Here is a 25,247-nt window from a genome sequence, read left to right on the forward strand (position 1 = left end):
GTTGGAGAGGTCGTTCTGTACACAGTAGTATACCAAATAGTTTTTATCATGCCATCGTTCTCGATCCGCGATTTCTTTTTCCTAACAATGCGAATAAGGAGTATTGTGTTCATTTCGTGAAGAATTCGCCATCGACCCATCCCCGGCCCACCACGATGTTTGAGGCGATGATTTCAAAAAAAGATCATTCTCTATTCAAAATACGCTACTCAATTTCTAAGCAGCCAAGTCAATCGAGACTTTTGAGCAGTGGCACACCAAGCCCTTCCAGACCCAAGCCCAACAGGTGAAGAGTTTATCCCCCGTAAAGTTAGCGCACAACGCAGGTACTAAACAAGTCCGATAAACTCCCACAAGCCCAAAGAGTCGGTCTAGAATCCCCCCAAAGCAAATTCTGGAAGTGCCTAGCGTGGGCGAAAGTCGAAAAGTGGGCTCGGTGGGCAAAGAGAGAGGGGGAAACGATCGTCTAGCCTGAGCCTAGGCGGTTGGGCCGCCCGTTCAGGCCCCATTCAAGCCCTATTCCGAGTTCCTCCTCGGTGAATGGGTTGGAGGAACGGTGTTGTGCGATCTTAGTAACTATTAATCGCCTAGTTGGTCCACTTTTTGTCCGTTAAGGTGGCCATTGGCTGCGGAACGGACTCGGGCTAAGCCTGGGACTACTGTTAGTCTGTCGCGCGATCGGAGATAGGGCAGCATATGCAGGCTAGTAGAGGAGAAAGTATGATGGATTGACAGCTCGTACAATCGTACTAACTTGTGTAGTCAATGATCGCGTGGATTTGTAGATAGGTCGGGTTGTCAACAAGCTGGACCAGTGGTTCAGGGTCTTCAGCTTCGGGAAGCATGGACCATCTAAGAGCAAATCAGAAAAGACATGTCAATAATGGAATCATACATTCAGGATATCATAATATTAAACTAGAATAAAGCCACGGAGAAAATGCAAGGGCCAGAAAAAACCACGCATTGCCACCACAATCCTCCTAGTCCAGGCTCGATCGACAGGTACCCAAAAGCCCTGCAACGTCAGAGGTACTGGGGGTGGAGTAGAAGGGACCGTGTGGTGGGTAAAAAAAAGGGAAGAATAATAATGGGACAAAAAAAGCAGAAAATTTCTTCGAGTGGAATTGGGCCACGGTGATAGTCAGGAACGAGAGGATACATCATGCAAGAGTGTGGTGGGTTTGACATGTCGAGCTCATCTCATAGGCTCAGAAGCTCCGCGGGAGTTGGTGGACGGCGAATATCCGATTAATGCAGGTTCAAGGTACTACCAGTCAAATTGGAAATCTTGTTTGCAGTTAGTATGTCTGTCATGGCAAATGGCAAATGGTGGGCATGTCAGTTTTTGAGTACTATAGGGCCGAATATTGGTAGCTTTCCCAAGTCGAGTTGATTTGAATCCGTGGGAGGGGGAGCCTGGAAGGGCGAGTTTTCTAGAATGGGGAACTTTGAGGGTATCAATGGTTGAGATGGTCCGGGCAAGCATGTGTCAAAGCATGGATACTGCCGAGCAGAGTTGCCATGGGATGAGAGCCGAACCGTCAGACTTTTCTTTAGTCCTTTTTTCTCGTTCGCCGCTGGAGAGAAATCGTTTGGGAAGAACCGCGGATGAGGGCGGAAGGGATGACGTGGGGAGAGGAAAGAGGGAAGTGGCTATTGCCACGGCTGGGTTGGGTGGTGGCTCTGACAGAGTTCTATGGGTGTGGGCGTGCTGGCGGCAATTGTCACGCACTTTTTATTTGTCCACCCCCACCACTAAACAACACTATAGAAATGTCCAACAGACGAACAACTCCTTCAGTGACTCACGTACTTCTACTAACTAACTAGTAACTATGTTGTTGTCCGTCCATAGACCACCAGACACGTCAATTATTGATTCCGATCACACCGCACATTAAAATTAGGCAATAGGTGACTTGGTATACGAGGCTAACATCGTAGAATCTATCCCATTATTTGATTCTATATCTCCAATTTCTCCCATTTGCCAGGCATACCCTGGCCATGTCCATTGAAAACAAAAAGATCCCGTTAATGCGACGTTTAGACCAGGCCCTTGGTCCCAACTATGATTCGCCTTTAGTTCTACCCTGCCCCACTCCTTTCTTTTTTGCCTTGGGATCCACTTGTCCACTTGTTCCTCGATTCGATCCATGGATGCCCGTTGCATGGCTGACCCGCTCACGTTTTTTTTCTGTTCGGTACCTATCCGGGGCGACTGAATAGGACCCTGTCGAAACTTATAAAGAGGCCCTGTTCAGTCCCTCATCAGGGTCCCTCTTTTCTTCAAACAAGTCTCTCATTTCTCTCTTTTTGAAGACCACTCTCTTTCCATACCCTCCGGGTACCTGCCTTTCATTTTGAGATCGATTCTCGATTGCATTCCTTATAGATCTGTCGATCAGACCTACTCTCTCTACCAACAACCTCACAAAAAACCAACTACGGTCTTTTTATATCATCCACTCATTCAAAATGATGTTCACCAAGACTTTCGGTATCGCCGCTGCCTTTGCTACTCTGGCCTCTGCCCTCCCCTCCGGCATGAACAACATGGTTCGCCGCAACAACACCGCCCCTGCCAGTGGCTCCGTCCTGATCACCAACAACCTGAGCCATGACGTCTACGCCTGGTCCGTCACCGACACCGTCGGTCCCATGCTGACCCTCACTGCCAACGGCGGTACCTACAGCGAGGCCTGGAAGACCAACCCCAACGGTGGCGGTGTTTCTATCAAGTTGTCCACCGACCCCAACCAGAACGATGTCCTGCAGTTCGAGTACACCCAGGCCACCGACACTATCTTCTGGGATCTGTCTTGCATTGACATGGGCTCCGACTCGCAGTTCACCAAGTACGGTTTCGCTGTCCTGCCCACTGACTCGACCTCTACTTGCCCTTCTGCCGTCTGCAAGGCTGGTGATGATGCTTGCAATGCTGCCTACCTCATTCCTACTGATGACCACGCCACTCACGGCTGCCCCATCAACACCGGACTGGCCTTGACTATCGGCCAGTAAATGGTTGCAACCACATTCTTTTCTTGTTACCGTTTTTTTAAGCAACCCATTTCTTCGCCGGTTGACCCGAGCACTCCTTCAAGGGTCTTTTACTTCTTCTCTTCGTCTCGCCTAAAACCCCTTCCGGGCTGGTGATTCCCTTTTTGTATCTCGTTCCGAACTTATTTCCTTCTTCTTTCCGCCCAAGTCGGTGGCCTTGTTTTTCCAACATGTTCGGTTGATTCGACATGCCTATCTATCCCAATGGGCGGGTTGATTTCCCGCCGGGGCAGGACGTCGTCTACGAGCTATGATGAATCTTATTGTGATGCCCTTTTTCGTTGAATACCCCCGGATTAGGAATATGAGAAGGTTCAAGGATCTTCTCGGAGTTTTATATTGGGGATGATTTGAGATAGATTTATAGAGATTGAATGATGACATTCATGATTGACTTTGGACGTATCATTCCAACTTCGCATCTTAACAGTAATACCTCGAGATTTTCGACTACAACCCTCCACCTACCAACGATTCTTTGCACTCGAAGAGAACAAAGGTATACCCAAACTGTATCCACAAAACCCTGAACAAAGACCCAAAGCCGAAACAAAAACCCCTCACCACGAACAAAGACCAACATGACTCTACCAAACTCCCATTGGCCCTTGAATGTCTGTGGAACCGCGCGCGAAACAAAACCGACAAGAAAACTCAAGCACCCCAAAAAAACTCGAGAAATCAGCCATGCCCACTCGAGGCGATCACTCAATCTAGACCAACTGATAGACAGGCACCCCCGCCAGTCCACCAGAACAAAGCCCCGATTCGATCGCCAGCCTAACGGACCCCTTCTCCTCCCCTCCTTCGCCTCCGATTCGTGGATCCATCATTAGCGCCCTAAAAACTGGTGGGTCACACTCCGCCGCACCGTTTTGTGTGCAGCGCCATTCGCAGAGCCCCCCAGTCTACAGTGGTTTTCTATTGTACCCGCCAGTCGGATGGAAAGCCTGGTGTGTTGGTCATTGTTCAGGGCCTAAAGGGCCTGGAGGGCGACGTGTCGTGGACTCCACCGGCCAGGGTCGAGCGAATGATTGTCGATCCAGAGTCGCCGGGATCCTGACCTATTACAGCAGGGCATTATTGTTCGCACCTTTCGTGGGTGGGCTGCGGTGTTTGAGAGCGAGGGTTTTCCGTTGATTGGAACTTGGAACTACCACTTCAAGTGGACATCGTGCCTGATGCAGTAGGAGTATCCGCTGTACATCCCCGTACCTGAACTCGTTCTCTGGATGGGCCTCGCTGCCCCACCATCACAAGACGGGAGAAGGGAAATGGAAAAGGTACGCTCCATTCAGAAGCAAGGATGGCTCTTGTTCCTGGGAGTTCAAGTCTGGTTCCGCTTGACCACATTACACCGAGTGCTGGTTAGCCAAGTGAGGGGGATGCATTTTGGTGTGATAGTTTGGTTCCAATGGTGTTGAATGTTGGGCGAACCGTTCAACACAATACTTTTCTGACTGGCTCCGCCAATCAGACTGCATTTAGGTCATCGAAAGAATCAAAAAGAATTGATTAAATGGGTCAACCAGAATAGTCGGCATTTCTGGAAATTCAGCGATAGACTTCTGCCGGCCCTCTACATACAGTATGTAAATTCTTGTCGACAGTCTGCCCCTCCGCCAAGCACTCGCTAATTCTTGGGGCCAACACTAGAAGGGTCGAGAACACCGCTCCGGCAAAACTTTATCGACTCTATTTGCACTTGAAACTGGTGTTCAGATGGAGGACAAGGCGATTGTCGTACTAGCGTACCACTGTTTACGTTGTGGATAGGCTGGGCATCGTGAGATTTGCCGGTCGGAAAGCAGGTACACAATGCCAGAGTTAACTGCTGGATCTTGGCGAATTGAATCTTCAAAGTAAACATCACCCGGTCGCCGATGATTGGATATCTTGCTCACTTCGCATCAATAATATCCGACCGGAAGGTGGCGTTGTTATGTTGTGGTGGCCATCGGCTAAATGGCCTTTGTATACATCCCGGTGGCCTCCGACGAGGAGAAAGAAATCCAAAAAAAACGTAGACCGAAAGAGAAATCTCAGGTCTTGATGATTTCAAGATACTGCTCGTTCACGTGGCAAATATGCACACAGAAACAAAGACAATGAACAATGAACGAATATTTGGTAGAACTATTACCAAAATTTAGATTAGATGAAACACACTTCACTATGAGCAAGGGGTATAAACTAGGAAAATCAAAGAAAAGCACTAAGCTGATTGCCTCGACTGCCGCCACTCACGCCACCGCTCCATCATTCGATGCGACCGCATCGCCTTGAGAAATGCATACGCGACCAAGCGATAGATGATTGTGCACACCCCGAGCGCCATCACATTCATGGGTCCATTTTTATCCAGGTTATACAACGCGAGCACCTCCTCACCCGTATTGATAGGACAACTGCCATCCGCCAGCTGCTGTGAAGGGGTGCAATCGAATGTTTGTCCGTGCATCGAGTACGGCGCCAAGTTGGCAATGGCATACTTGATGGGCGAGAGGTGATTCAGACCCTGGAGAACATCGTTGACATTCAGACTCATTACGCCGCCAAGGATGGTCGAGATTGATAGTAGAATGGAGGTAACGTTGACTGCGAAACCGACGTGCGAGAACAGCGTGCAGAACATTATTCCCACGGACTCGCCACAGCTGATGATACAGAAGCAGTTGAAGGCGCTGATGAGGAACATTTGCGCGCTGCGTTGGAGGTTATCGGCGAATGCGGCTAATACGCCAAAGACAAGCGATGATATGACCTCGAAGGGGAACTCGATGGTCGTGTAGGCCAGAATGAATGTTTCAGCGGAGTAACAGTTGTCGGCTTCTTCGCGATAGAAGACGTCTCGCTCGTTTGGGTAGATTGCGATGTTTTGGAGCATGCCTATACCAATTATTAGTATCTAACATTATTGAAGGCAAGAAAAGAGTTCAACTCACCCACAAAGTATAAAGCGGCAAACTCCTGAATAAATCCCATACGAGATTGCACCGCTGCATAATCATTTTTCAATGGCGCAAAGAATAACGCCATGATAATCGCAATGCCGACGATCTGCATCGACCGGGCCATCACCAGTGGTGGCTGGCGCCAGAAATTGAGGAAGGATCGGTGTAGCACGAGCGGGAATGTCACACGGAAGGGCAACATCTGTCGTCGCAGACTACCCAACTCCGCCGGAGTCGCAATCTGAGACGACGTTCGCCCTAGTTGTGGTATTGCATCGGGCCAACGAGAAATGAGCTTCTGGACGCGCTTGCGGGTGATGGCCTCTCGATCCTCCTGTTGCAGATCGACTGTGATCAGGTCGAGCACAAAGTCTGCCGGGTTGGTCGTCTTTGGACAGTCGTGGCCTAGGTTCGCGAAATGGGGGAGCATCTGTTGTCCTTGGCCGGCGTATACGGGATAACCACCACGAGCCAGAAGTAGAACCTGGGAGAAGTGGCCGAACAGATCTGATCGTGACTGGTGAATGGTCATGATGAGCGTCCGGCCTTCGGCTGCAAGTCCCTGTAGCACTTCAATGATGGACATCGCGGTGAAAGCATCGAGACCAGACGTCGGCTCATCGAGCAGAAGCACCTTGGGGTCTGTGAGAATCTGAATCGCAATAGAGACTCGGCGTTTCTCGCCTCCACTGATACCCTTGATCAGCTCGCTACCGATTAGATTATCGGCACACTCCTTGAGACCCATCTTGGAAAGAATCTCCTCGGCTCGGCGGTTCTTCTCTTCACGCGTCATCCATGTTGGCAGCCGCAAGCCTGCTGCGAACCGCAGGCTCTCGCGAACGGTCAGCGAAGGCATGAGAGCATCGTCGTCCTGGGTTACAAACGAGGTAACCGAGCGAATCACATTTTCCGACGGCACGGCCCCGTTGTACAGCATCTGCCCGGTGACACGGTACTGTGTGCTAGCGGAGCCATGAAGCCTGCGGGCAATAGAGTTGAGTAATGATGTCTTGCCACTGCCAGATGGGCCCATGATAATGTTCAATTCTCCAGGTTGAAACTCGGCGGTGATCGGACGCAAGATTTGAAGTTTCTGCTTACTCTGCCACGGCAGTCGTCGCTTTCGAATTTCCAGAGCGTACTTGTCTAACGAGATGGCCACTCGGCGAGCCTCCTCTGCAGGACGAATCGCAATCTTGGCCTTTTTTGCTGATGGATCGCCCTCTGATTTTCGAGCCTGCGCAATGTCAATCGCAAAGCGATTGTACTGTAGCAGCAAACCCGCAAGCAGATAGTGGCCAAGAGTAAACGCGACCAGGATCACGATCGGTCGCCAAATCCAATTGGATGGCATGCCCAGACTGTTCATGATGTATTGCCCCGTATATTCTCTGCACGCTGGGTCAAGAGGGTCATCAGAATACGGACAGTCGTAAAAATGACCAATCTTTGAATCTCCAGTGCCCATGAACTCGTTCGCGCACAGCGCCCCGAAAATGTAGAAAGTGTAAGCGCACCATTTTAGCCACCTCACATACACGGGAATTTGCTGAGACTGAACAAAGTAGCCGCAAGCGAACGACTGCAGCGTGAAGCACATGTTGCCAACAAGGCTCGCACCCGGGAAACTTCTTGCCACGCCAATAGATACCGCCGCAAATGTCACCGCGATGTAATGCGTGAGCAATGTCAGCACGAAGAAGATGAAGAATTGACCCACGTCGAGCCGATAGCCCACCATGAAGTAGTATATGATGGAGAAAAGCAACGGCACGGGGAGATCTTCCAAGGGGAAACGAGCAACTCGTCTGCTCAACAGGAATGCTGGAACACCAACCACACCTTCATTGCGTTCTCGGTCAAAAAGACGAATGTCAATTGTTAGACGGTAAGTCTCGTATAGCAGAATCAGATATCCGTTCAGACTGCTAGCTGTGTATAGACTACCCTGTCGTGAACGGATGCCAGCTAGACTCTCGTCGAGCTGTAGGAAGATCCAGCCATTGATTACAGCCATGCCGACAGCTTCGAGAAGACTGCCAGCGACACCCATTGGGTCACGAATAGTTGTTGTGAAGGTTCGCGAGGTGAGGACTTGGAACTGGCGGCGAAATGAGACTTTCTTCATGGCACCGGTATCAACGCCTTCCAGGGCCGGCTTTATTGGTGACTTCTTCTCAGCGTTCTCTGTGTCTGGTTTGAGCCGAGATTGCCATGCCTGGCGGAGATTTCCAACGCGGACGTGAGATGCTGCTTCCAATTCCTCGGTCCGATTATCGATAGCAGCCAAGTCAATGAGAAACTCGGCTGGGTTGACAAAAGGAGGCAAAAAATGACCGCATTGCTCAAAGTGCCCCAGCGACTCGCTCACCGGGTCACTATACAGTGCGGAACCGCGAGCCAGAAGAATCACATTGTCAAAGAGACTCCAGATCTCAGATCGAGGAGCATGAATAGACACGACGACCGTCCGACCATCTTGGGCGAGTCGCTTCAACGTTCGGATGATCTGAAAAGCACTGGTTGCGTCGAGACCTGTTGTCGGCTCATCGCAAAAAAGCACTGATGGATTAGCGAGTAACTGCACACCAATACTTGTGCGTCGCTTCTCGCCTCCACTGCAGCCTTTATGCGCGGTCGTTCCAATGCGGGTATTGGCGCACTCTTTCAGCCCAAGTTCGAGAATAACCTGCTCCACTATGGCATGGCGCTCTTCCTGGGTTGTCGGTGGTGGGAGACGGAGATCAGCCGAGTATCGTAGGGTCTCACGAACAGTCAAGGTCGGGATAAGAACATCCTCTTGCATGACATAGGCACTGCGAACGCTGTCGATATCGGTATTTCCATTAAAAGTTGTACATCCAGCGACCGTCGCCCGCGAGAGGGACATACGACCAGCCATCATGTTGAGGAGAGATGTTTTGCCAGATCCACTGCTTCCAATGATGGCTGTTAAGCTGCCGCTTGGCATCGCCGCGTTGACACCATCCAGGACCTTTTTCGAAGTACCTTCTGGTTTCTGACCGTGCAGGCGACGCCAGAGTTGCGATGGCGATGTCTCCCACATTGAGGGAGCAGTGTTGATATCAAGAGATAGACCACACACATTGACGTCCACTGGATTGACCGCGCGCAGTGATAAGTTGTACACTGCATCGTGGAGGACCGCATCGAAGCCGGTATCCTTGTCAGTCGCAAGATCGGTGATTGTTTCGTCTTTCTCCATCGCAAAGGCCAGTGCTGATCCTTCAACCTCAGATGGCTCCTAAATCCGCTTCTCCTAAGACTGTAACGTCATTTCCAGACTTTTGCAAAGTTTAGAGCGAATTCTGGGTTGGCCTCAATTGAGCGAGCCGCGACGAAATGAAGTTGAATGAACGCAGATTAGAGAAGGCCTCCCAACGTAGGAAATAGTTGAGCATCGGGACTCTTGAGGGAAGGAAGTCCCCATCTCTCACTTCTGGCGCGAAGATGTTTTCACAGGCCGACAAGAAGCGAAGCCAAGTCTTGGGGGGAACCTCCCGTGCTTTCGGCCCACCATCGTCCCCGGACTGTAAACTGACCCGTCGCCCGGAGACATTCTGATTGGTCAAGTTCCTTTACAACCTTGCCTGACTCAGCACACGTGGCGCCTTGCTTCGATTCCTCCGAAGCGAGATACTCAAAGTGGCCAATCAGGTCTCGTGATCGGCAATGATGAGGTTGTGATGATGCTCATTTTGTACGACGGCGTTTGATGGTTCATTGGTGAAGGGGTATTGAAAGCAAAGCGGACATCACGATACTATATACTATGAAAGTCGAAAATCAAAAACCAGAGACACCATAGGGCGAATGAGAAATTCTCCATCTTACCTAAATAGGATGTTGTAGACTTTTAGGCGACCAATAGCGAGTGGGCTAGCGTCGATCTGGCATAAGGGCCAATCACGACATATGCTGGACATTGTAGGCCTCGACCCGACGTATCTTGATCGATTTATATATCCGATTGATATCTCTCCTAAAATGTGAAGCAATTATAGGGCACGCAGTACGGAGGGGGTTGAAGATATCACCTTTGTTCTGGCATAGTCATAGGCCAGAATGTCCGATGAGGGTATACTGCCGATTACGCAGCTAACCGCATCTTCTCTATATAACAAGGAGCTACTTGCTACTGAACCCTCGGAATCAGACGATTTAGGCGGCAGGCCGGAGGCCGAGCTACACTCGATAAATTCAATGCTTGCTTGCGTTAACTAATCCTTCGCAAAGAAGGGTTTCTAGCCGAGTAATAGTTGAGACAATGCCGGACTAATGATTTTGTTCGAGACTAACACTTTGCGTACGGCCGTATCAGTAAGTCATGATAGGGATTTGGACGGATTGCAGATCACAAATGGCTAAAGTCTACTCAACTACTAACATAGTTAACTAGTAAATAGATTCCTTACTAAATAAGGAACCTCGGGGGGTCCTATAGGCCGGTTCGTTCACCAGTGGCAGTTCCTTCTGCCACCGAGAATTAGCACCCGCCACCGTGGAAAGATATGAAAATACAACTTTCAATTGGGCTCTGTGACTTGTCCATAAGGATTTTACCATTTAGTTCTAACAGTCAGCAGATGGAGACTTTCCCACGACGAAACGAAAGGTTCCTATTTCTCGGAAGACAAGCCTAACCCGACTCCACAGCCCCTCAAGCGCATAAAGAATAGATTAGCCCCTCATATCATCTTGGATCAGCTGCCCTGAGCACACTGAGTTGGGTAAAGACATGTGGATCCCACGGATTTGTTAGTCTGTGGGCTCTCCTTTAGTCAAAAGCTCCACTTGATCCTTCAAAGACTGCACAGTGACGCTCGTCTCATTCCCCTTTTCCAACAGATACTTCGAATTGCCGGTCGAGTACTGAATGCTTCCAATCTGGGGGGAGATCGCAATGCGCCAAGCAAGCAGGTAACCTGCTACATTCCATGCGACCTCCTCCGAGGCACTGAGGAACATATTCGCCGTGTAATCTTTGGTGTCTTCGTATCTTGTTTTAAAGTAGCCGCTGTAGCAATCGACCCAGGCGTTATAATGCTCCAGATCAGACAGCGGAAATGGGGAGAGTACCTCAACTGATGTCGCATCCTCCAGCCCATTCGTGATCCTCAACGTGAAATCGAATGTCGTTTCAATGAAAGCGAATTTCCGATCAGACTCCGTGATAGGCTCCTCAGCAAGGGTGCGCCATGCATCACCTAGGTTTCTGATAGTTTTAATGTACCGTTGTGACTGAGATTGGCTGCAAAATACAGCCAAGGGCTTAAGGATGCCGGAAGCCATGTATATGGCATGAACAGTCCGGGGTAGTTGGAGATGCAGTGAGGTATGGACACTATTGAACCCGCCTAGGAAGACTGATAGGAGAGGGCCGAGCTTGTTAATTATGTAAGTATTTCATGGGCTGAGGTCCCAAATGACGCTTTAAATCAGCGTCAAAAGTAGCCGTTTTCGGTGTCGAATTTACCGTTACCTAGCGTTGTGTAAATTTCGAAATGCACTTCGTAACACGGTATAGCCGGCACCTAAGGATATTTCTCCGAATTCTCACACGATCAATCGTCAATCTTTCCAATTTGATGGGCCCAGTACTAGTCTGTATGAATGTCTCATGACTTGAAAGTCAACTACGGCCGTTAGGCATCTGGGTGTACGCAGGCTTGCTCGACATCCAACAAACATAAATAAATGGCTCTGCGTCTTCCGCCGCAGTGCCGATTAACTGACCTTATTCCTTATTCCTTATTCGAATCTTCCATTTCAACCAAGAGCGATGTTGCTGGGTATTTTCTGGCTTCTTTTGTGGACTAGCTGTGTCCAAGCCTTGGAATTGAACGCGAGAAATCAGGCTCTAAGGTCGTCGAACTTGCGTCCCGCTATGAGCACTGATAAAATTCACAAGTCATGCTCCGCAGACCAGGTGAAGAGAATAAATCGAGCACTGAATGATGTTGATGAGCTTATTGAAGCGACATTCCCTGTTACGGGAAGTAATGATGTATTCATCAAGTATTTTGGGACCGGCTGGACGGTGGTAAGTTATTTAAGAGGATATCAAAATTTGGACTTACTGATATTGTGACACTAGGGCGAACAATATGACATTTTGAGTACGTCACGCCTTAACCTAGCATAGCAGCGTTTGGGTTCTAACAGCATCATTCTACCTTCTAGATAACTACCAAGCAGCCAGAGACCTACTTCAAGGCAAAACCAGTGATCCTAAAGTATGGCTTACCTGTGAGGATGTTGAAGGAACGTGTAAAACTGCAGGAGTGTCAGTCATCAAAGATAAACTGAAAAACTAAAATGTTACTTTTAAAATTGCTAACTCGGATTTTGACAGTATGGCTTATGTCACACGACAACTCCCACTACAAATGGTCTTCTGTCCTGATTACTTCGGCTGGAAGCACCTAAAAGATGTCGCAAAAGGAAAGCCAACAACGGATCTTTGGGAATTGCGCACGTGCGGTAGGCCTTGAAAGACTCCCTTGGACTTATCAGATCTGTTCTCTGAATGACATGACTTGACCTATAGAGCATTTCCTCCTTCATGAAATGTTTGTGAGTTATATTTGCTATATGAAGGCTATAATTCAGATCCAAAACTGATATATGGTTATGTTTTTAGCATGTTTACCCTGCTACTTATTACACTGCATTCAACACTAGGGACTTTTTCCATGACAGACCGACCGATCATCATAGTAAGTCCTAAGAGAAACCCAGACGAGAATATCTTACTAACAAAAATTATGAAAGTCGGAGATATGTTCTTGACTGTTCCTGGGTTCAGTAGAACCTCAGTCTATGGATGGATAAAATGCTCCAAATACGCAGGGTCTAAAGTCCCACCAAAAATGATAACTGCCAATTCTGATAGCTACACGTGGCTAGCGACAGAAGCCTATTTCAAGCAAAAATGGAAAAACACATTTCCCCGTGATGAGCCTGAGCCTTCCGGGGACCCTGAAGATACTCCAGACAATGACGATGCGGTTACAACTCCTGACCAGGTGTGCGAGGCGCAAGGCGCCCCAATACAGGATGATTGCTCTGCTTTTTTGCTTGATATCCCTGACTCAGCGGATCCGATCGACCCGACCAAAGCTGGTGGATGCTACACCAGGGACGGAACCTCGTATAAGTGGTGTGATCTTTACACTGCGTACAGTTGTCAAGTATCTGTCGGGTGGGATACTTCGGAAAACGGTGGAACAAATCCTCTGTAAGTCCGCTCTTAGAGCAAAAGAGAAGACTTTACTGATTTTTCGAAACTGCAGCACTACCGGCAAAGTTCTTCGTTCCATGCTCCAGTCCACGCTTGACAAGGCTGGTGAAAACCCGTGTTCCAAAGGTAATACACTGCCAAGCGGGGGTGTTGTTTCAGGATATAGTGCATCATCAGGTACCCCATGGCAGTTCTGCCTGAAGCGTGTCGGAAATGACTGTATTTATCAGGGCTAGGTGGTTTGATTCATACTAGAGTGGAGATTGGCCTTTCTCTATATCAAAAGGAAGATCCTTGGTAGTAAGAATAATTCATTCTCGATATTAACATACAAGAAGAGTGTCTATAAATCAAATAGGAAAATGTATAGGAATAGTATAGAATAGTACGAATGAATAATCAATAAATCCTTCGAAGATTATTTAACTCCCTCTATACTGTTGGAACCTATGGCTACCAGCATGACTCGAAGGCCGGATCGCCTTAAGAAATGCATCTATGAACAAGCAATAGATGACCCATACCCTGAGAGTCATCAAATTTAAAGGGCCATTTTGTCGAGGTTATATAGAGCGAGCACCTCGTTTGTAATAGGACAACTGCCCTCCGGGTGTAGTTATATCTCCGTCCATGCATCGAGCACGGCGCCAAGTTAGCAATGGAATAACCACCCATCATGCTGGTATCAAGTTCATCGCATTGAATGAAAATGTAGCCTTGCGTCGAAGTAAGCCTATATCTAGGCGAAGAGCATCGAGAGGGTCTCGGCCAGGCGCTACTGCCGATGAAAATATATCCGTAAGACTCAGCTCAAGATACTGCGGCCGGGGCGGTTGAGGGGCGGGGAAGATCACTTCATGCTGGGTCATATAGGGTGTCTCGTACGGATCCAGTCTCCAAGCGCTAAGAGTCCCTCTAACTGTTCTAGAGCTAGAATCGATGCACCACTTGATGTTGACGACGACGCGGATTGCTGGGTTACTCTCTCGGAGTAGAAGTTCAGCGTCTGCATCGAGTTCGTTAGCATCGAGTCCGTCGGCAGTCTCTGACCAGCTAACTTCGAAGGCATTAGGTGGACGGAGGTCGTAGCCGTCTGGATATAGAGAGACATCAGGCTCCTTAAGACTGTTGGAGTACAAGGATCGCGAAAGCTCAAGCCTATTCCCAGCTACGACATTGAGAGAGGCTACCTCCTCTAGGTATAGATCCCCAGCGAACTGCCACGCTAGTAAGCAATGTGCGAGCCAGCTTTGGGCGCAATTATGGGTTGGACTTGGCATTCTAAACCGTAGAGTCTGGGCTACCGAATTCCTGGTTTTCCTGTCTAGGTTAGCCATGTTAGAGTCACCGGAGAGTCATGAAAGAGTTACATACCGTAGATTCCCGTATTCCCAGCGGTGCACAACCGCGAAAAACACCCTTTTCCCCCAACCTTGAGGTATATCAACAAAATAAATATCTGAGTCTAGAGACGCAGACGTAGGTTGATAACGCTCTTCCAAGGCCGTCAGCACAAAGGCTGTAAACTCGGACTTGGACTTAAAGCCCTTAGCGGAAAATAAAGTCTGAAGATTTTGGGGAGGCATCTTAGAATAGGTACCAGGACAGTTCATCATAAGGAATGGGTTATATAAGAGTAGAGGAAAAGGTAACTTAGAGGTTGAGAGGGAAGTATGGAATCGAGAAGTTAGCACTGGTGGTGGTCCAGAAGGGGACTAGCTCGTTAGCTTCCCGGTACAGTCTTCGCGTCATGTTGGGCGTCATGTTGGTGCTATAGGGTTCTTTGGAAAGAATTAAAAAGACGTTCCGAAAACGACCTAGAAATAGGAAAGGCTAAAACGTTTGTAGCTAGATCTTTCTTTACCCCTTATTGTAAATTTTCAGACTACCACTATACATCCATGAGGACAGATGTCGTCATGTTCCATTCGTAAGGTGTATATATCCCTTCAGGTTGGGATTAGGCCTAGCGTTGTAGTGTCACGAGAGTCTCTTGTAGTGCCATGAGTATAATCATAAAGTAATAGATGATGGAGAAAATCAACAGTGCGAGAAGATCTTCATCGGGCGACTCGTCTGCTCAGCAGGAACACCGGCACACCCCCTCCCCCTTCGTTGCGATCTCGGTCAGAAAGACGGATATCTATTGTGAGACAAAATTAAATTGGAAAATTGTTAGACCTTCGCTATTATTATAGTTCCCAGGTGCTTTTTCTATCTCATTCAATATATATGATAGATCTGGCATTATCTAGTAGCCCTGACGAGGACCTCCTTGCACTTCCTCTCCGTTAGCAGTCTTAAGCTCGTTCAGCATGCCAGCCCGGATAACACCAACGTCGGTGTTAACAGAGATCATATCGAAGCCCTGCTGGGCACGAGCGCGAGCATCATTGCCATCAGTGCCTAGAAATTAAATCCATTAGCTATGCCAGCTCTCAACGTGCATGAGTATGAGTCGGGTGACCACTTACAGAAAATAGCCGCCTTCTTGCCGGCGTTGTGAGCAGCGCTCAAAATGCGCCTAATAGCAGCCTCGTGCTCCTCACCACCGCGAGTGACGTGCATCTGCTTAGCGAGGTCGAAGGGTCCAATGAAAAGGACGTCGATGCCGTCCACGGCGGCAATCTTCTCCACATTCTCGACACCGGGGCGCGACTCGATTTGCACGCAAACGGTGATACTGGCGTTGGCTTGGTCGTCGTAGTCGGCACCGGGGTTCACGCCGGGGAGCGAGTGGGGAGCGAACATGGGGCCGTAGCCGCGGGTGCCTTGAGGCGGATACCGGGTGTACTTGACAATCTTGGCTGCGTCTTCCTGTGAGAAGTAGTAGATTTAATGTTAGCTTCTCCTCTCGAACTGACTAATTTGTAGTCGACCTTGAACTTACTGCGGAATGGCACATAGGAGTCATAATTCCATGGGCACCGGAATCGAGAGCACGCTTAATCATCCATTCCTCGCCCCAGGGCACACGGATGATGGGGCTGGCAGACTCGTGGCCGATAGCGTTATTCAGCTAAAAACCACACATTAGATCACTTTTGAACGTATAACAGCATGAAGGTTGATCACTCACATCATAATAGTGCTGGTCGGAGATCAATCCGTGCTCCGCATCAACCAGAACCCAGCTAAACCTCGTTGAAGACCCGGAGGCTCCGTGAAGAATAGTCTTAGCAAGGCCCGAGCTAGGAAGACTGTATATCGAAGTAATGTTAGCCACTAATTTCTTGCATACGTTCCCTCATTCCTCCGCAGTCTCTGGTGGGGTTTGCGTCCCCGGACTTCGATCCGAGTCAAGATGGAACGTACGTGAGCCAGAAGCCAAAGGCTGGGGTAGGGCCCTGAAGGCTTGAGCGGATGGAAGTAGAGAAGGACATTGTGTCGGAATTTTCTTTCTAAGATCAATTCTGAGATGAGGCAAAAACTTGTAAAAATGTGGGCGAAATGATCAATAAGAGGGGGAATCCACCCAAACGTGGGGTGGCAGCTCGGGATAACAGAAGCCGACCTCGGGAAATCAGACTGACGGGCGGCGGGACCAACTCGGGGTAACTCCGCGCTACTGCGAAGCCGACGCGAAGCGATTCCACGGAACGAGGCAAGTGGACGGTATAGCTTCATAAATCATTATCTGGGGAAGACACAATTTACCCATCTGTTCCCAATTTTGAAATGATCCATTAGGTTGAATTCCAATATGATCTTATCATTACATTAGTGTGTTGGCTAACCCTACTTATATATTGCCCCTCTGGCTCAAAAATTGTGGCTTTTCTGTCAAGCCTCGCCTCTCTTCTTAACAGTAGGTTACATTCGTGGCAGCACGAGTGATCACACCAGCATCGATCAATCGCTCATACGACCAATAGTCCCGCTGGGTACCCTGACCATCCACGACGGCACTGCTGTTGTGCTTCGCATTCCAGAAGGTACCACCCTGGACATAGTAGCTCCAGGCGTAGCGCTGAGTGTCAAACAGCGTCTTGCGGTTCGAAAAGGTGTTGCTGTACAATGTCTGCAGAGCCCACTCACCCACGAAGACGGGGAACTTGCCGTCGCCACCAAGCACGGAGGCTTGACCGCAGATCGCGCCGCTGGCCCACTGCGAGTAGACACCGGAGGCAGCAAAGTAGTACACATGAGTATCGATCACCAGGTTGGTGCCGTTGGCGAAGTAGGGAGACCAGTGCTCCTCGCCGAGGAAGCAATCCTGGAGCATCACTGGGATACGCTTGTCCACGCGAGCAATACGGGACAGGGCACCCTGGACATAGCGAACCACCCAGGCAGTACCGTTGGTAGTCATGGTCTCGGTCGAAGCGAACTTGGTCGGGTTATCCGAAGCTTCGTTTATAGGAGCCAGAGTAAAAGCCCAGGGGTACTCGGTCTCAACGAAGAAGCTCAGGACCTCGTCCACAGCCTGAAGGGAGTATGCCATGTTGGTGCTGTTGAAGAACCACGAGTCGTGGCCAATTGCCTCGCCAATATCCAAAGAGTTGACACCACCGGGCAGAGAGTGCAGACCAACAATGACGCGCATGTTGTACTTCTCAATGGCGTAGACGGCAATCTTCTTCAAGTACTCCTTTTGGTTTCCGTGGTACAGCTCAGAGCCGGGGACCTTGATCCAAGCAGCGTAGGTAGTCGGAATACGGAGAATGTTAACTCCTGTTTTTCATCCTTTGTCAGTAACCGCAAGCCTTATTTCTCATGGAGAGAAGTAGTATTTAAAGAAACTTACCAGTCTTTGCCATTTTGTCAATATCTTGAGTCGTGATATAAGAGGCGTAGTGGTGTTCCATGACAGAGCCACAACGAGAACCCAAAGATTTGCAGAAGGTCCACTCGTCATCGGCATCTGGGGCATACTGATCCCACCAATACTGGTTGAAGACCTTCTCCAGCTCCAGCCAACCTCCCAGGTTGACGCCGTTAGCCTTGAACTTGGTCCAATCCGTCCATTCACCGGCAGCAAGGGTTGCAATGGTGGAGGCAGCAGTGATAGTATAGGTCTTGGTAGCAGTGGTGCCGTGGTGGACCGTGGTCTTAACGACTGTGTGGACAGCGGTGTTGGAAGTCGAGGCAGTATAGAGGGCAGTGTTGACACCGGATCCGACGGCAGAGCCACCGGCCACAGGTGCAATGGCGTCAGTTCTTCAATTTGTTAGCTATAGTTGTCTCGCAAAATTGAGCCCATTTGGCATCTGATAGGAACAGAGGGCACACATACGGCTTGGAGTGTCCCTGGGTGCTAACATCAGTCAAAACAGTACGAGTGCTTGCATCCGAGGCGGAAGTCTCCTTTGATCCAATTTGGGTCAAAACGGTACGAGTGGCCTCATTCGAAGCAGTGGCTACTTGCTGAGCAGTAATAGTAGCAGTCGAGATGGTCTTTGTCACAGTAGCCGTCTCAGTTGCGTAAACTGTTGTGTGCAGATGGGTTGGGGCATTAGTGCATTCGATGAGAATAGTATTGTCAATGGTGACGACAGCATTTTCCTTTAGTTCAACATCAACGATCACGGGATACTCGATGATGTTTAGAGAGAGATGCAGAATTTCGCCTGTAAAGATAGAGTTGGAGCAAGTGTTTTCGGAGGGCTGAGAAGAACGAATGGCTGCGGCAGCAGCAATTCCAACAGAGGAGGCTGCTGCGGCTACTTGAAGCAGACGCATGCTTATAGATCAAACGAATGACACTGGCAGATGCCGGAAAGAGTGACAATGGTCAAGATGAGACGTGAAAAAAACGAAAGAAAGTCTGACAGACGCTCAAAACGAGCGGAAAAGCCTGAGGACTTTATATACACACTACAGTACTCCGTATGTTCCTCTCGGTAATTCTAGTGACGGGCTAGCTGGATCAACCAGTGGAGTCAAGGGCCCGCTAGAAAATAGGCTGCTGTTTACGGCCAAATAGATTCAAGGAAGTAGATACGAGAAAAATCTCGCAATCCGAACGCCACCCTTAGCTGGTTAAAGATATTGGCCTTAGAAACCTACGACCAATTAGGAGACTCGTGTGAGAGGAAGTAATGAGTGTAAGCTAGCCAAGTTACCAATAGCAACCGTGAGAAAATCTTTCAGTATTTAAGACGGCTTTTCATTATTAATTGTCGTATCTAGGTCAAGGGTCTCATATTGTCCGTGGAAAACCAGGGAACAAGCTCGCCGGCAATAACCACGTGGGGTTCTGCTCGGAAAATCCGAGTGAACATTCCAAGTCGCTACCGGGCTCCCACGGGAAGAGTGGGACACGATTGGTAAGAATATCGCTTCGGCATGGATAATCAAAGACGAACCGATCCCGGGTAGCCGACTGTGGTCCCGCTTGAGATCGGCCAGATTGGCGCTCGATAGGGGAATTGCCCAAGATCAGCCATTAAGCAATTCTGTTCGAGAGGCAGACCACTCGAGGCGAGCTTGGATGATCCTATCGAAAAGGTCATTTGTACCTAGTTTACTATTCTTCCTTTATTCTCGGTGTATACTGTCATGTTTAAAGTGAAGTCACAATATTCTCGGCAAAAGATCCCTAGCTCCGTTCCATGTGGATACCCGATTCGATAGCGCGAACCATTTTCTTCTTCGCAAAACCAAAGATAGCCATCGAGGGACTCTCAGTTCGGCTCTGCCTGGTATTTTATCGGGATTTGAATTCTACAAGCTCGTCGGAAAATCCATGAATGCCAAAAGCGTATCTTTGTTGCCGTTGTCCGATCATATCGCGCCGTTCCAACTTCGAACTATGGATCCGCTAGTGGTCCCTGGTTAGTTGCTACATTAATAAGTCTTGTAAGACCCTTCGAGCTACTGGGATTGAATATGTTGTCTTCGATCAACTTGAGATATGGGTTAGGGCTAGTGTCGCAACCTTAGTAAAGTAGAGCAATATCAAGCCTTTCGGGGCGTCGATATCATACTCGAGGTAGCGATCTCATAGTCAAATCATTCGCTATTATTAAGAAAGACTCGGAGGAAGAACCCCAGAATGAGAATACCCTTCTTGCACTAAGAAACTCTAGCTTGAGAAGCGGTTTATGGCGTAGAGGCAATCTATTTGTTGACGTCCCATCCCAACTTCACAGACAGCCACAATACAGAGTCTCGAGCTCAACGATAATCAAGCATTCTTCGCAAGTGATGCCTTACAAAACTCAGTGCTTCAATAGCGTACTGCGCTCTGATTTGACGAGCTTGATTCGCGGGTTAAGCTCTACGGCTTAAATTCCTCATAGCCAGCCGACACAAGACATCCGCGGCATAGAAGAGATCTCAGAGCGATCATGGAAAGACAGCAAATGAAGTTATTAATCCTAGACCACAAAACTCCAACAATAAACCCATCCCCATCCAACCTAACACCGATACCCAACCATCAACCCCCCAATACTCGGCGGCGTCCCATCCTCCCAAGACCGCAGCATATCCTCCCTCCCCCCAAAAAATACGATCAAACACTCACACTGAAAAACCTGAACGCCCACCCCCCGGGGAAAAACCGCCTTAATCTTTCCCAAATCCTCCTGTGACAACGGCTCATGAACATCAATATCCCGCTGAATCGGATCCTCCTTCGTCATCGCGTATTCCATCCCGTGCTCGGTGGGCGTCTCAAAGTAGGGCTGGGTGTGTACTGCTCGGCCACCGACGTGCGTGAAGGGTCCGCTGTCGCCTTTGCGGGGGAATACGAGCCAGACTTGATTGTTGTTGCTTCTTTTTGTGAGAGCAAAGACTTCGGGTTCGGAGCGGAGGGCTGGGTGGAAGGTGCGGAACATGTCTTCGTTCTGGGCTGTTATTCTTGGTTCAACGGAGGCGCGGCGGTTGGCGAAGACGGGTGGGCCCCATGCTTCTGAGGTTGTTTCTGGATGAGGATGGTAAGATAAAGTGATGATTTCTTGGGGTATGTGGTGAGGAGGTCCAGTACGTACTGTCGATTCGACGCATTTGTCGTCCACCGTTGACGACTGGCGGGCAGGATTGCTGGTCCCCTCTCAGAGGAGCGATCTTGAGCTTCAGATCCCGAGGGATCGGGTCAGCGTAAACCAGCTCCATGAGTGTGATGGAGACTGGCCGTGTAGAAATTTGGAGTTGCTGTTGTTTTGGGGGAGTGGGAGAAAAACGAGGGTCTTGGGGTCAAATATCAATGTCGTCGTAGGTGTGACACTGTTATCAAATTTAGGCGACTTCAAAAGATTGGCCCACATCCTAATCAGTGTGTCCGTTCCATGGATGAAAGGTCTGATATACGCGAATAGTTGTTGGCCAGAGACCCATGGCTTGTGTCCGCGTCCTAATGAGGTAACTTGTCATCGCCACTACCATATATCTCTCGGTGCATAACCTTGGATGTGAGCTTCGGAGCAATGGAACTACCCTTTATATGCAGTGGAATAGGGACAACACAAGGTGTAATTGATTTTTCTATGACGACTGCAAATTTCAAGCAGATATATAGTATCTTCTAATCAATAGACTCGTTATATAGCGAGCTTTCTACCTTCCAGCTATCAAGTAGCTCGTCAGCATTGCGTCTTCAAGCCCTTACTGACTCAGATAAATTTATACCTTCAACAAATCGAGAAGATTGAACATGGTTATCCGATCCCAAGCTTGATATAAGGGGAAGTGGCTGAATTCTACACTCCCGGACTCGAGCTGCTAAAGCCGGTGGACGAGCATCATTGTCCTTAGGGTTCTATCAAAACATCGACAGCCTGAGAAGGCACTATTGAGAGCACAAAACACTTCGCTGAGTGAATATATCGTCTGACCAGACCCTGAACTAGCCTTATCAGGCCCACCCCATTGAACGGCGAAGGAAAGGAGACTTTCCTAACCCAAAAGGTAGAGCTCAAACTCAAACTCTAACTCAACGACAACACCCCCTCAATCCCAACATCAAAAACATAATCATAATTTTTTTGCATTCAGCATAGTATACAGACATTCACAACTTCCCATTGCGAGCAATACATACACAACAGAAGATCAGGGATATATACAACACAGATCCGTGAAAATAAACGCATATTCAAGAAACCTCAACCCCATCAACCGTCCAATCCAGGGAGAACAAGAAAAAAAAACGCCTCCCCGTGGTTATGACGAGATGATAGCGTCTGACGCTATAAATCTCAAGAATACCAAAAATTTTCACCCTCTCCAAGACTAGAAACACCATAGTGCTTTTTTTTGCGGGCTTTTGCTTTTGACTTTGTGTTTGTTCCCACCCCTGAAAACAGCCAGCGGGGGAAATGTACAAAAAAAACTCAATGTACACGTTTCTCTCCACAAAAAAGGAGCGGAGATGAGAAGGGGAAAAAAAGGGAAAGTCCAGATCAAGCGGTCAAGACTGCTTGACAGGTTTACCCTTTTTTTTTCTCTGCGTGCATCTCTCGCTCGTATCATGCACTCCCTCCACATTTGCCCCCCTTACTGCGGGGTCAATGGGTTGCAATTCGCCAGTCATTCAGAAATGAAGAACAAGTGCAAAAAAGTCAAAAACTCAAAACAGTCGGGCCCTCCGCCTTTCCCAAATGCAGATGCATGGTTCATAGAGAACAGAAACAAGAGATATCACGGGAACAGAAAAGAAAAACGCCACGCAATCATAGTACAACCTCCAGAAAAAACCGTTATGCTTAAGAGTCCAAAAATTCACATAGTCCGACCAGGACATAAAGTCCAAATGTGATGATTATGAACAAAAAGGAAAAAGAAAGCGTAACCAAGAAAAACGTGAGTAGAGGGTATCAACATCAAGGGCATAGAGGTAAGGTGGGTATTAGGTTGGAGGCGAGGGGACCTCGAGAAAGATCCTAAGTGATCAAGAAATCCATGTTCATGTCACTAATGATCTTCTCCCAGTCCCAACTGTCCTCGATTTTGGTATCCATAATCTCCCACACTCGTGAAACAACCTTGAAGGCAGGTTCGATGTTGCGGAGGTTGGAATAGGATTTGAGGGTTTCGAAGCCACGTTGAATCCGCTCGCGCTGGTGCGGCACAAAGGCTGAACATCCCAGCAAGAAGAGCGGCATCAAGACGATGCTATAGGCTCCCGCGTCTTGCGGTAGCTGATCCAGGTAGCCTAGACCGTCGTCGACAACTTGGGAAATCTTATCGCTCGGTCGCGAGGGTCGGATCGTTCGGTAGAGGTATACCCATGTCGATTGACGATATAGTTGAGCCAGGTACCAGTTTGGAGATTCCTCCTCATGTGAGGTCTTCCATGACCGAATCGCCGTGTCGATCTGAACGGCTTCGCTGAGGGTTTGATAATCCACGGCAGGCTCGTAGCCCTCGTTGAACCGCTGACGGATCCGGTCTCGCAGTTGAGTAACCTCGGAAATATAGTTGAAGAGACCGTCAAACACCCCAAGGAAGTTGCCGGCCTGGGCACCGGGTACAAAGTCGGGTAGACGCAGACCACCCTGCATAAGCGAGGGACGGCGGTCCAGAGAGGTGAGCGCATTCGAAATGTCGTGATACTGGAAAAATTCGACGATGAATTGGCGGAACTTCTCATTGCGCGGTTGCTGCGAGAGTAGCAGGTATCGAGCGGCATCCATGTGAGGGCGATACTCGCCATTTGTCTCGCCTTCGCAGATCGTATTCAAACTGAGGGCGATAGTCGATGCGATGATCGGGTCTTCGACAAGTAGTTGCTGATCCTGATCCGTGCCCGTGTCCGTGCTAGTGCTAGTGCTTGCGGTCTGTGATGACGTCGCGGTGATATTGTCCTTGAGATCCTGAATCGCGCGATGGAAGTGGAAGTATTTGCGCTCCTTCAACTTGGGCTCTGGATCGAGACCCGACAAATGTGACCCCGACAAGCACATGAGCGAGTGCATCAGCCCCCGATGTTGCGTCGCCATCGGCAGAAGGATCTCCTTGAAGGGATTCGAGTCATCGTTGATGAGGGTCAAGACCCGGCTGAATCCGTATACGAAGTGATCGAGGAAACGGCGATCGATATCGGTTTCGATTCCATCGATGAGGAGAGGCAGGTTGCGAGGGACGGCTGTAAGGGACTGGGTGCGAACCGCTAGAGGGGGAGGTGTCAGATTTGAGATGCACCGACCAAGTCGAGATTGAAATGAGGGGGGGAAAACTAAGATTTTAATTTTAGAATTCCGAATGCCAGAGATCACATACCATCAGCCATCTTCTGGCGACCACTCTTCCAAATCTCCTTTGGGGGATATCCCTCGCAGACGACCGCATTCTTTTGACAGTTGAGACATCTGCGACCAGGTCAGACCCGTAACATCCATACCTGCGCATCGGTGATTCCGAACGACAGGGGCTAAGTCCTCCACTTACGCTGGCTTGGTTTCATCGCACTTCTTCTTTCTGCGACGGCAGGTTATACAACCGGTCTTGGATCGACCCTTGGTGACTTTGACCTGCCCACCCGGTGCAGGAAGCGGGTGTTTGCGTGGTCGTCCACGTTTCCGTGGAACGGCGACGGGCGCTGCCGAGTCGTTTGGCCCCTCTGTCCCCACATCGGATGGTTTGATGCTGGAGATGTCGTCGTCCAACTCCTCCACTTTGGGTAGGTTGTCCATGTCAAACTGTGGCGGCGCGTCGAGGAAGGCCGAGGAGGAGGAGTCTGGCCGATGCGACAGGTAATAATTGTTGGAGGAGCCATCTAAATCGGCAAGCGACCGATCGGCCGCGTCGCCAGGCCAGTCCGGGGAATCCGTCGAGGTATCATCGGGGCTAGCGCCAGTGCTGGTGCTGGAAGTGCTGGCTCGAAGAGTGTTGCGATGGTCGGATGTGTTTGCGTTGGTGATGTCGGCAAGAGTGGGGATGGAAATGCCCGAGGGGTTGTTACCGGAGCAGGACTCGTCCTGTAAAGCCGACCCGTTGAAATCTGGGCGCGCAAAATACAGAGAGTTCTGCATGGACAACATTGAACATGGACCCAAACCGGGGGCGGGTTGATG

At 49.2% G+C, this 25,247-nt stretch overlaps 9 protein-coding genes across 9 annotated transcripts; 2 read left to right on the forward strand and 7 right to left on the reverse strand.

The window, feature by feature from the left end:
* Positions 1-2,481: 2,481 nt before the first annotated feature.
* Positions 2,482-3,027, forward strand: N7496_001174 (putative extracellular thaumatin domain protein; the record flags this gene model as incomplete). The annotated part of the gene is made up of 1 exon (XM_056694105.1): positions 2,482-3,027. One exon carries the CDS (start codon positions 2,482-2,484, stop codon positions 3,025-3,027), a length of 546 nt encoding a protein of 181 aa, XP_056560834.1.
* A 2,254-nt stretch (positions 3,028-5,281) lies between these two features.
* N7496_001175 (putative ABC efflux transporter) lies at positions 5,282-9,249 on the reverse strand (the record flags this gene model as incomplete). The annotated part of the gene is made up of 2 exons (XM_056694106.1): positions 5,282-5,955; positions 6,012-9,249. 2 exons carry the CDS (start codon positions 9,247-9,249, stop codon positions 5,282-5,284), a joined length of 3,912 nt encoding a protein of 1,303 aa, XP_056560835.1.
* A 1,553-nt stretch (positions 9,250-10,802) lies between these two features.
* Positions 10,803-11,336, reverse strand: N7496_001176 (uncharacterized protein; the record flags this gene model as incomplete). Its single annotated transcript, XM_056694107.1, has 1 exon — positions 10,803-11,336. The coding sequence occupies one exon, from the start codon at positions 11,334-11,336 to the stop codon at positions 10,803-10,805; it is 534 nt and encodes a 177-aa protein (XP_056560836.1).
* A 595-nt stretch (positions 11,337-11,931) lies between these two features.
* Positions 11,932-13,288, forward strand: N7496_001177 (glucan 1-3-beta-glucosidase; the record flags this gene model as incomplete). The annotated part of the gene is made up of 7 exons (XM_056694108.1): positions 11,932-12,087; positions 12,142-12,163; positions 12,210-12,330; positions 12,400-12,527; positions 12,595-12,620; positions 12,688-12,763; positions 12,954-13,288. The coding sequence occupies 7 exons, from the start codon at positions 11,932-11,934 to the stop codon at positions 13,286-13,288; spliced, it is 864 nt and encodes a 287-aa protein (XP_056560837.1).
* A 673-nt stretch (positions 13,289-13,961) lies between these two features.
* N7496_001178 (uncharacterized protein) lies at positions 13,962-14,873 on the reverse strand (the record flags this gene model as incomplete). The annotated part of the gene is made up of 2 exons (XM_056694109.1): positions 13,962-14,607; positions 14,662-14,873. 2 exons carry the CDS (start codon positions 14,871-14,873, stop codon positions 13,962-13,964), a joined length of 858 nt encoding a protein of 285 aa, XP_056560838.1.
* A 665-nt stretch (positions 14,874-15,538) lies between these two features.
* On the reverse strand, positions 15,539-16,670 carry N7496_001179 (HpcH/HpaI aldolase family protein; the record flags this gene model as incomplete). The annotated part of the gene is made up of 5 exons (XM_056694110.1): positions 15,539-15,693; positions 15,762-16,104; positions 16,178-16,306; positions 16,367-16,487; positions 16,603-16,670. 5 exons carry the CDS (start codon positions 16,668-16,670, stop codon positions 15,539-15,541), a joined length of 816 nt encoding a protein of 271 aa, XP_056560839.1.
* A 419-nt stretch (positions 16,671-17,089) lies between these two features.
* Positions 17,090-18,969, reverse strand: N7496_001180 (uncharacterized protein; the record flags this gene model as incomplete). The annotated part of the gene is made up of 3 exons (XM_056694111.1): positions 17,090-17,961; positions 18,035-18,447; positions 18,524-18,969. 3 exons carry the CDS (start codon positions 18,967-18,969, stop codon positions 17,090-17,092), a joined length of 1,731 nt encoding a protein of 576 aa, XP_056560840.1.
* A 1,682-nt stretch (positions 18,970-20,651) lies between these two features.
* On the reverse strand, positions 20,652-21,348 carry N7496_001181 (uncharacterized protein; the record flags this gene model as incomplete). Its single annotated transcript, XM_056694112.1, has 2 exons — positions 20,652-21,157; positions 21,225-21,348. 2 exons carry the CDS (start codon positions 21,346-21,348, stop codon positions 20,652-20,654), a joined length of 630 nt encoding a protein of 209 aa, XP_056560841.1.
* Positions 21,349-23,114: 1,766 nt separating this feature from the next.
* N7496_001182 (Zn(II)2Cys6 transcription factor) lies at positions 23,115-25,205 on the reverse strand (the record flags this gene model as incomplete). Its single annotated transcript, XM_056694113.1, has 3 exons — positions 23,115-24,343; positions 24,454-24,542; positions 24,622-25,205. The coding sequence occupies 3 exons, from the start codon at positions 25,203-25,205 to the stop codon at positions 23,115-23,117; spliced, it is 1,902 nt and encodes a 633-aa protein (XP_056560842.1).
* Positions 25,206-25,247: the final 42 nt, after the last annotated feature.

This window comes from Penicillium cataractarum, assembly GCF_028827025.1.
Source record: "Penicillium cataractarum strain IBT 29864 chromosome Unknown utg000001l, whole genome shotgun sequence".
In the NCBI taxonomy this organism is placed as follows: domain Eukaryota; kingdom Fungi; phylum Ascomycota; class Eurotiomycetes; order Eurotiales; family Aspergillaceae; genus Penicillium; species Penicillium cataractarum.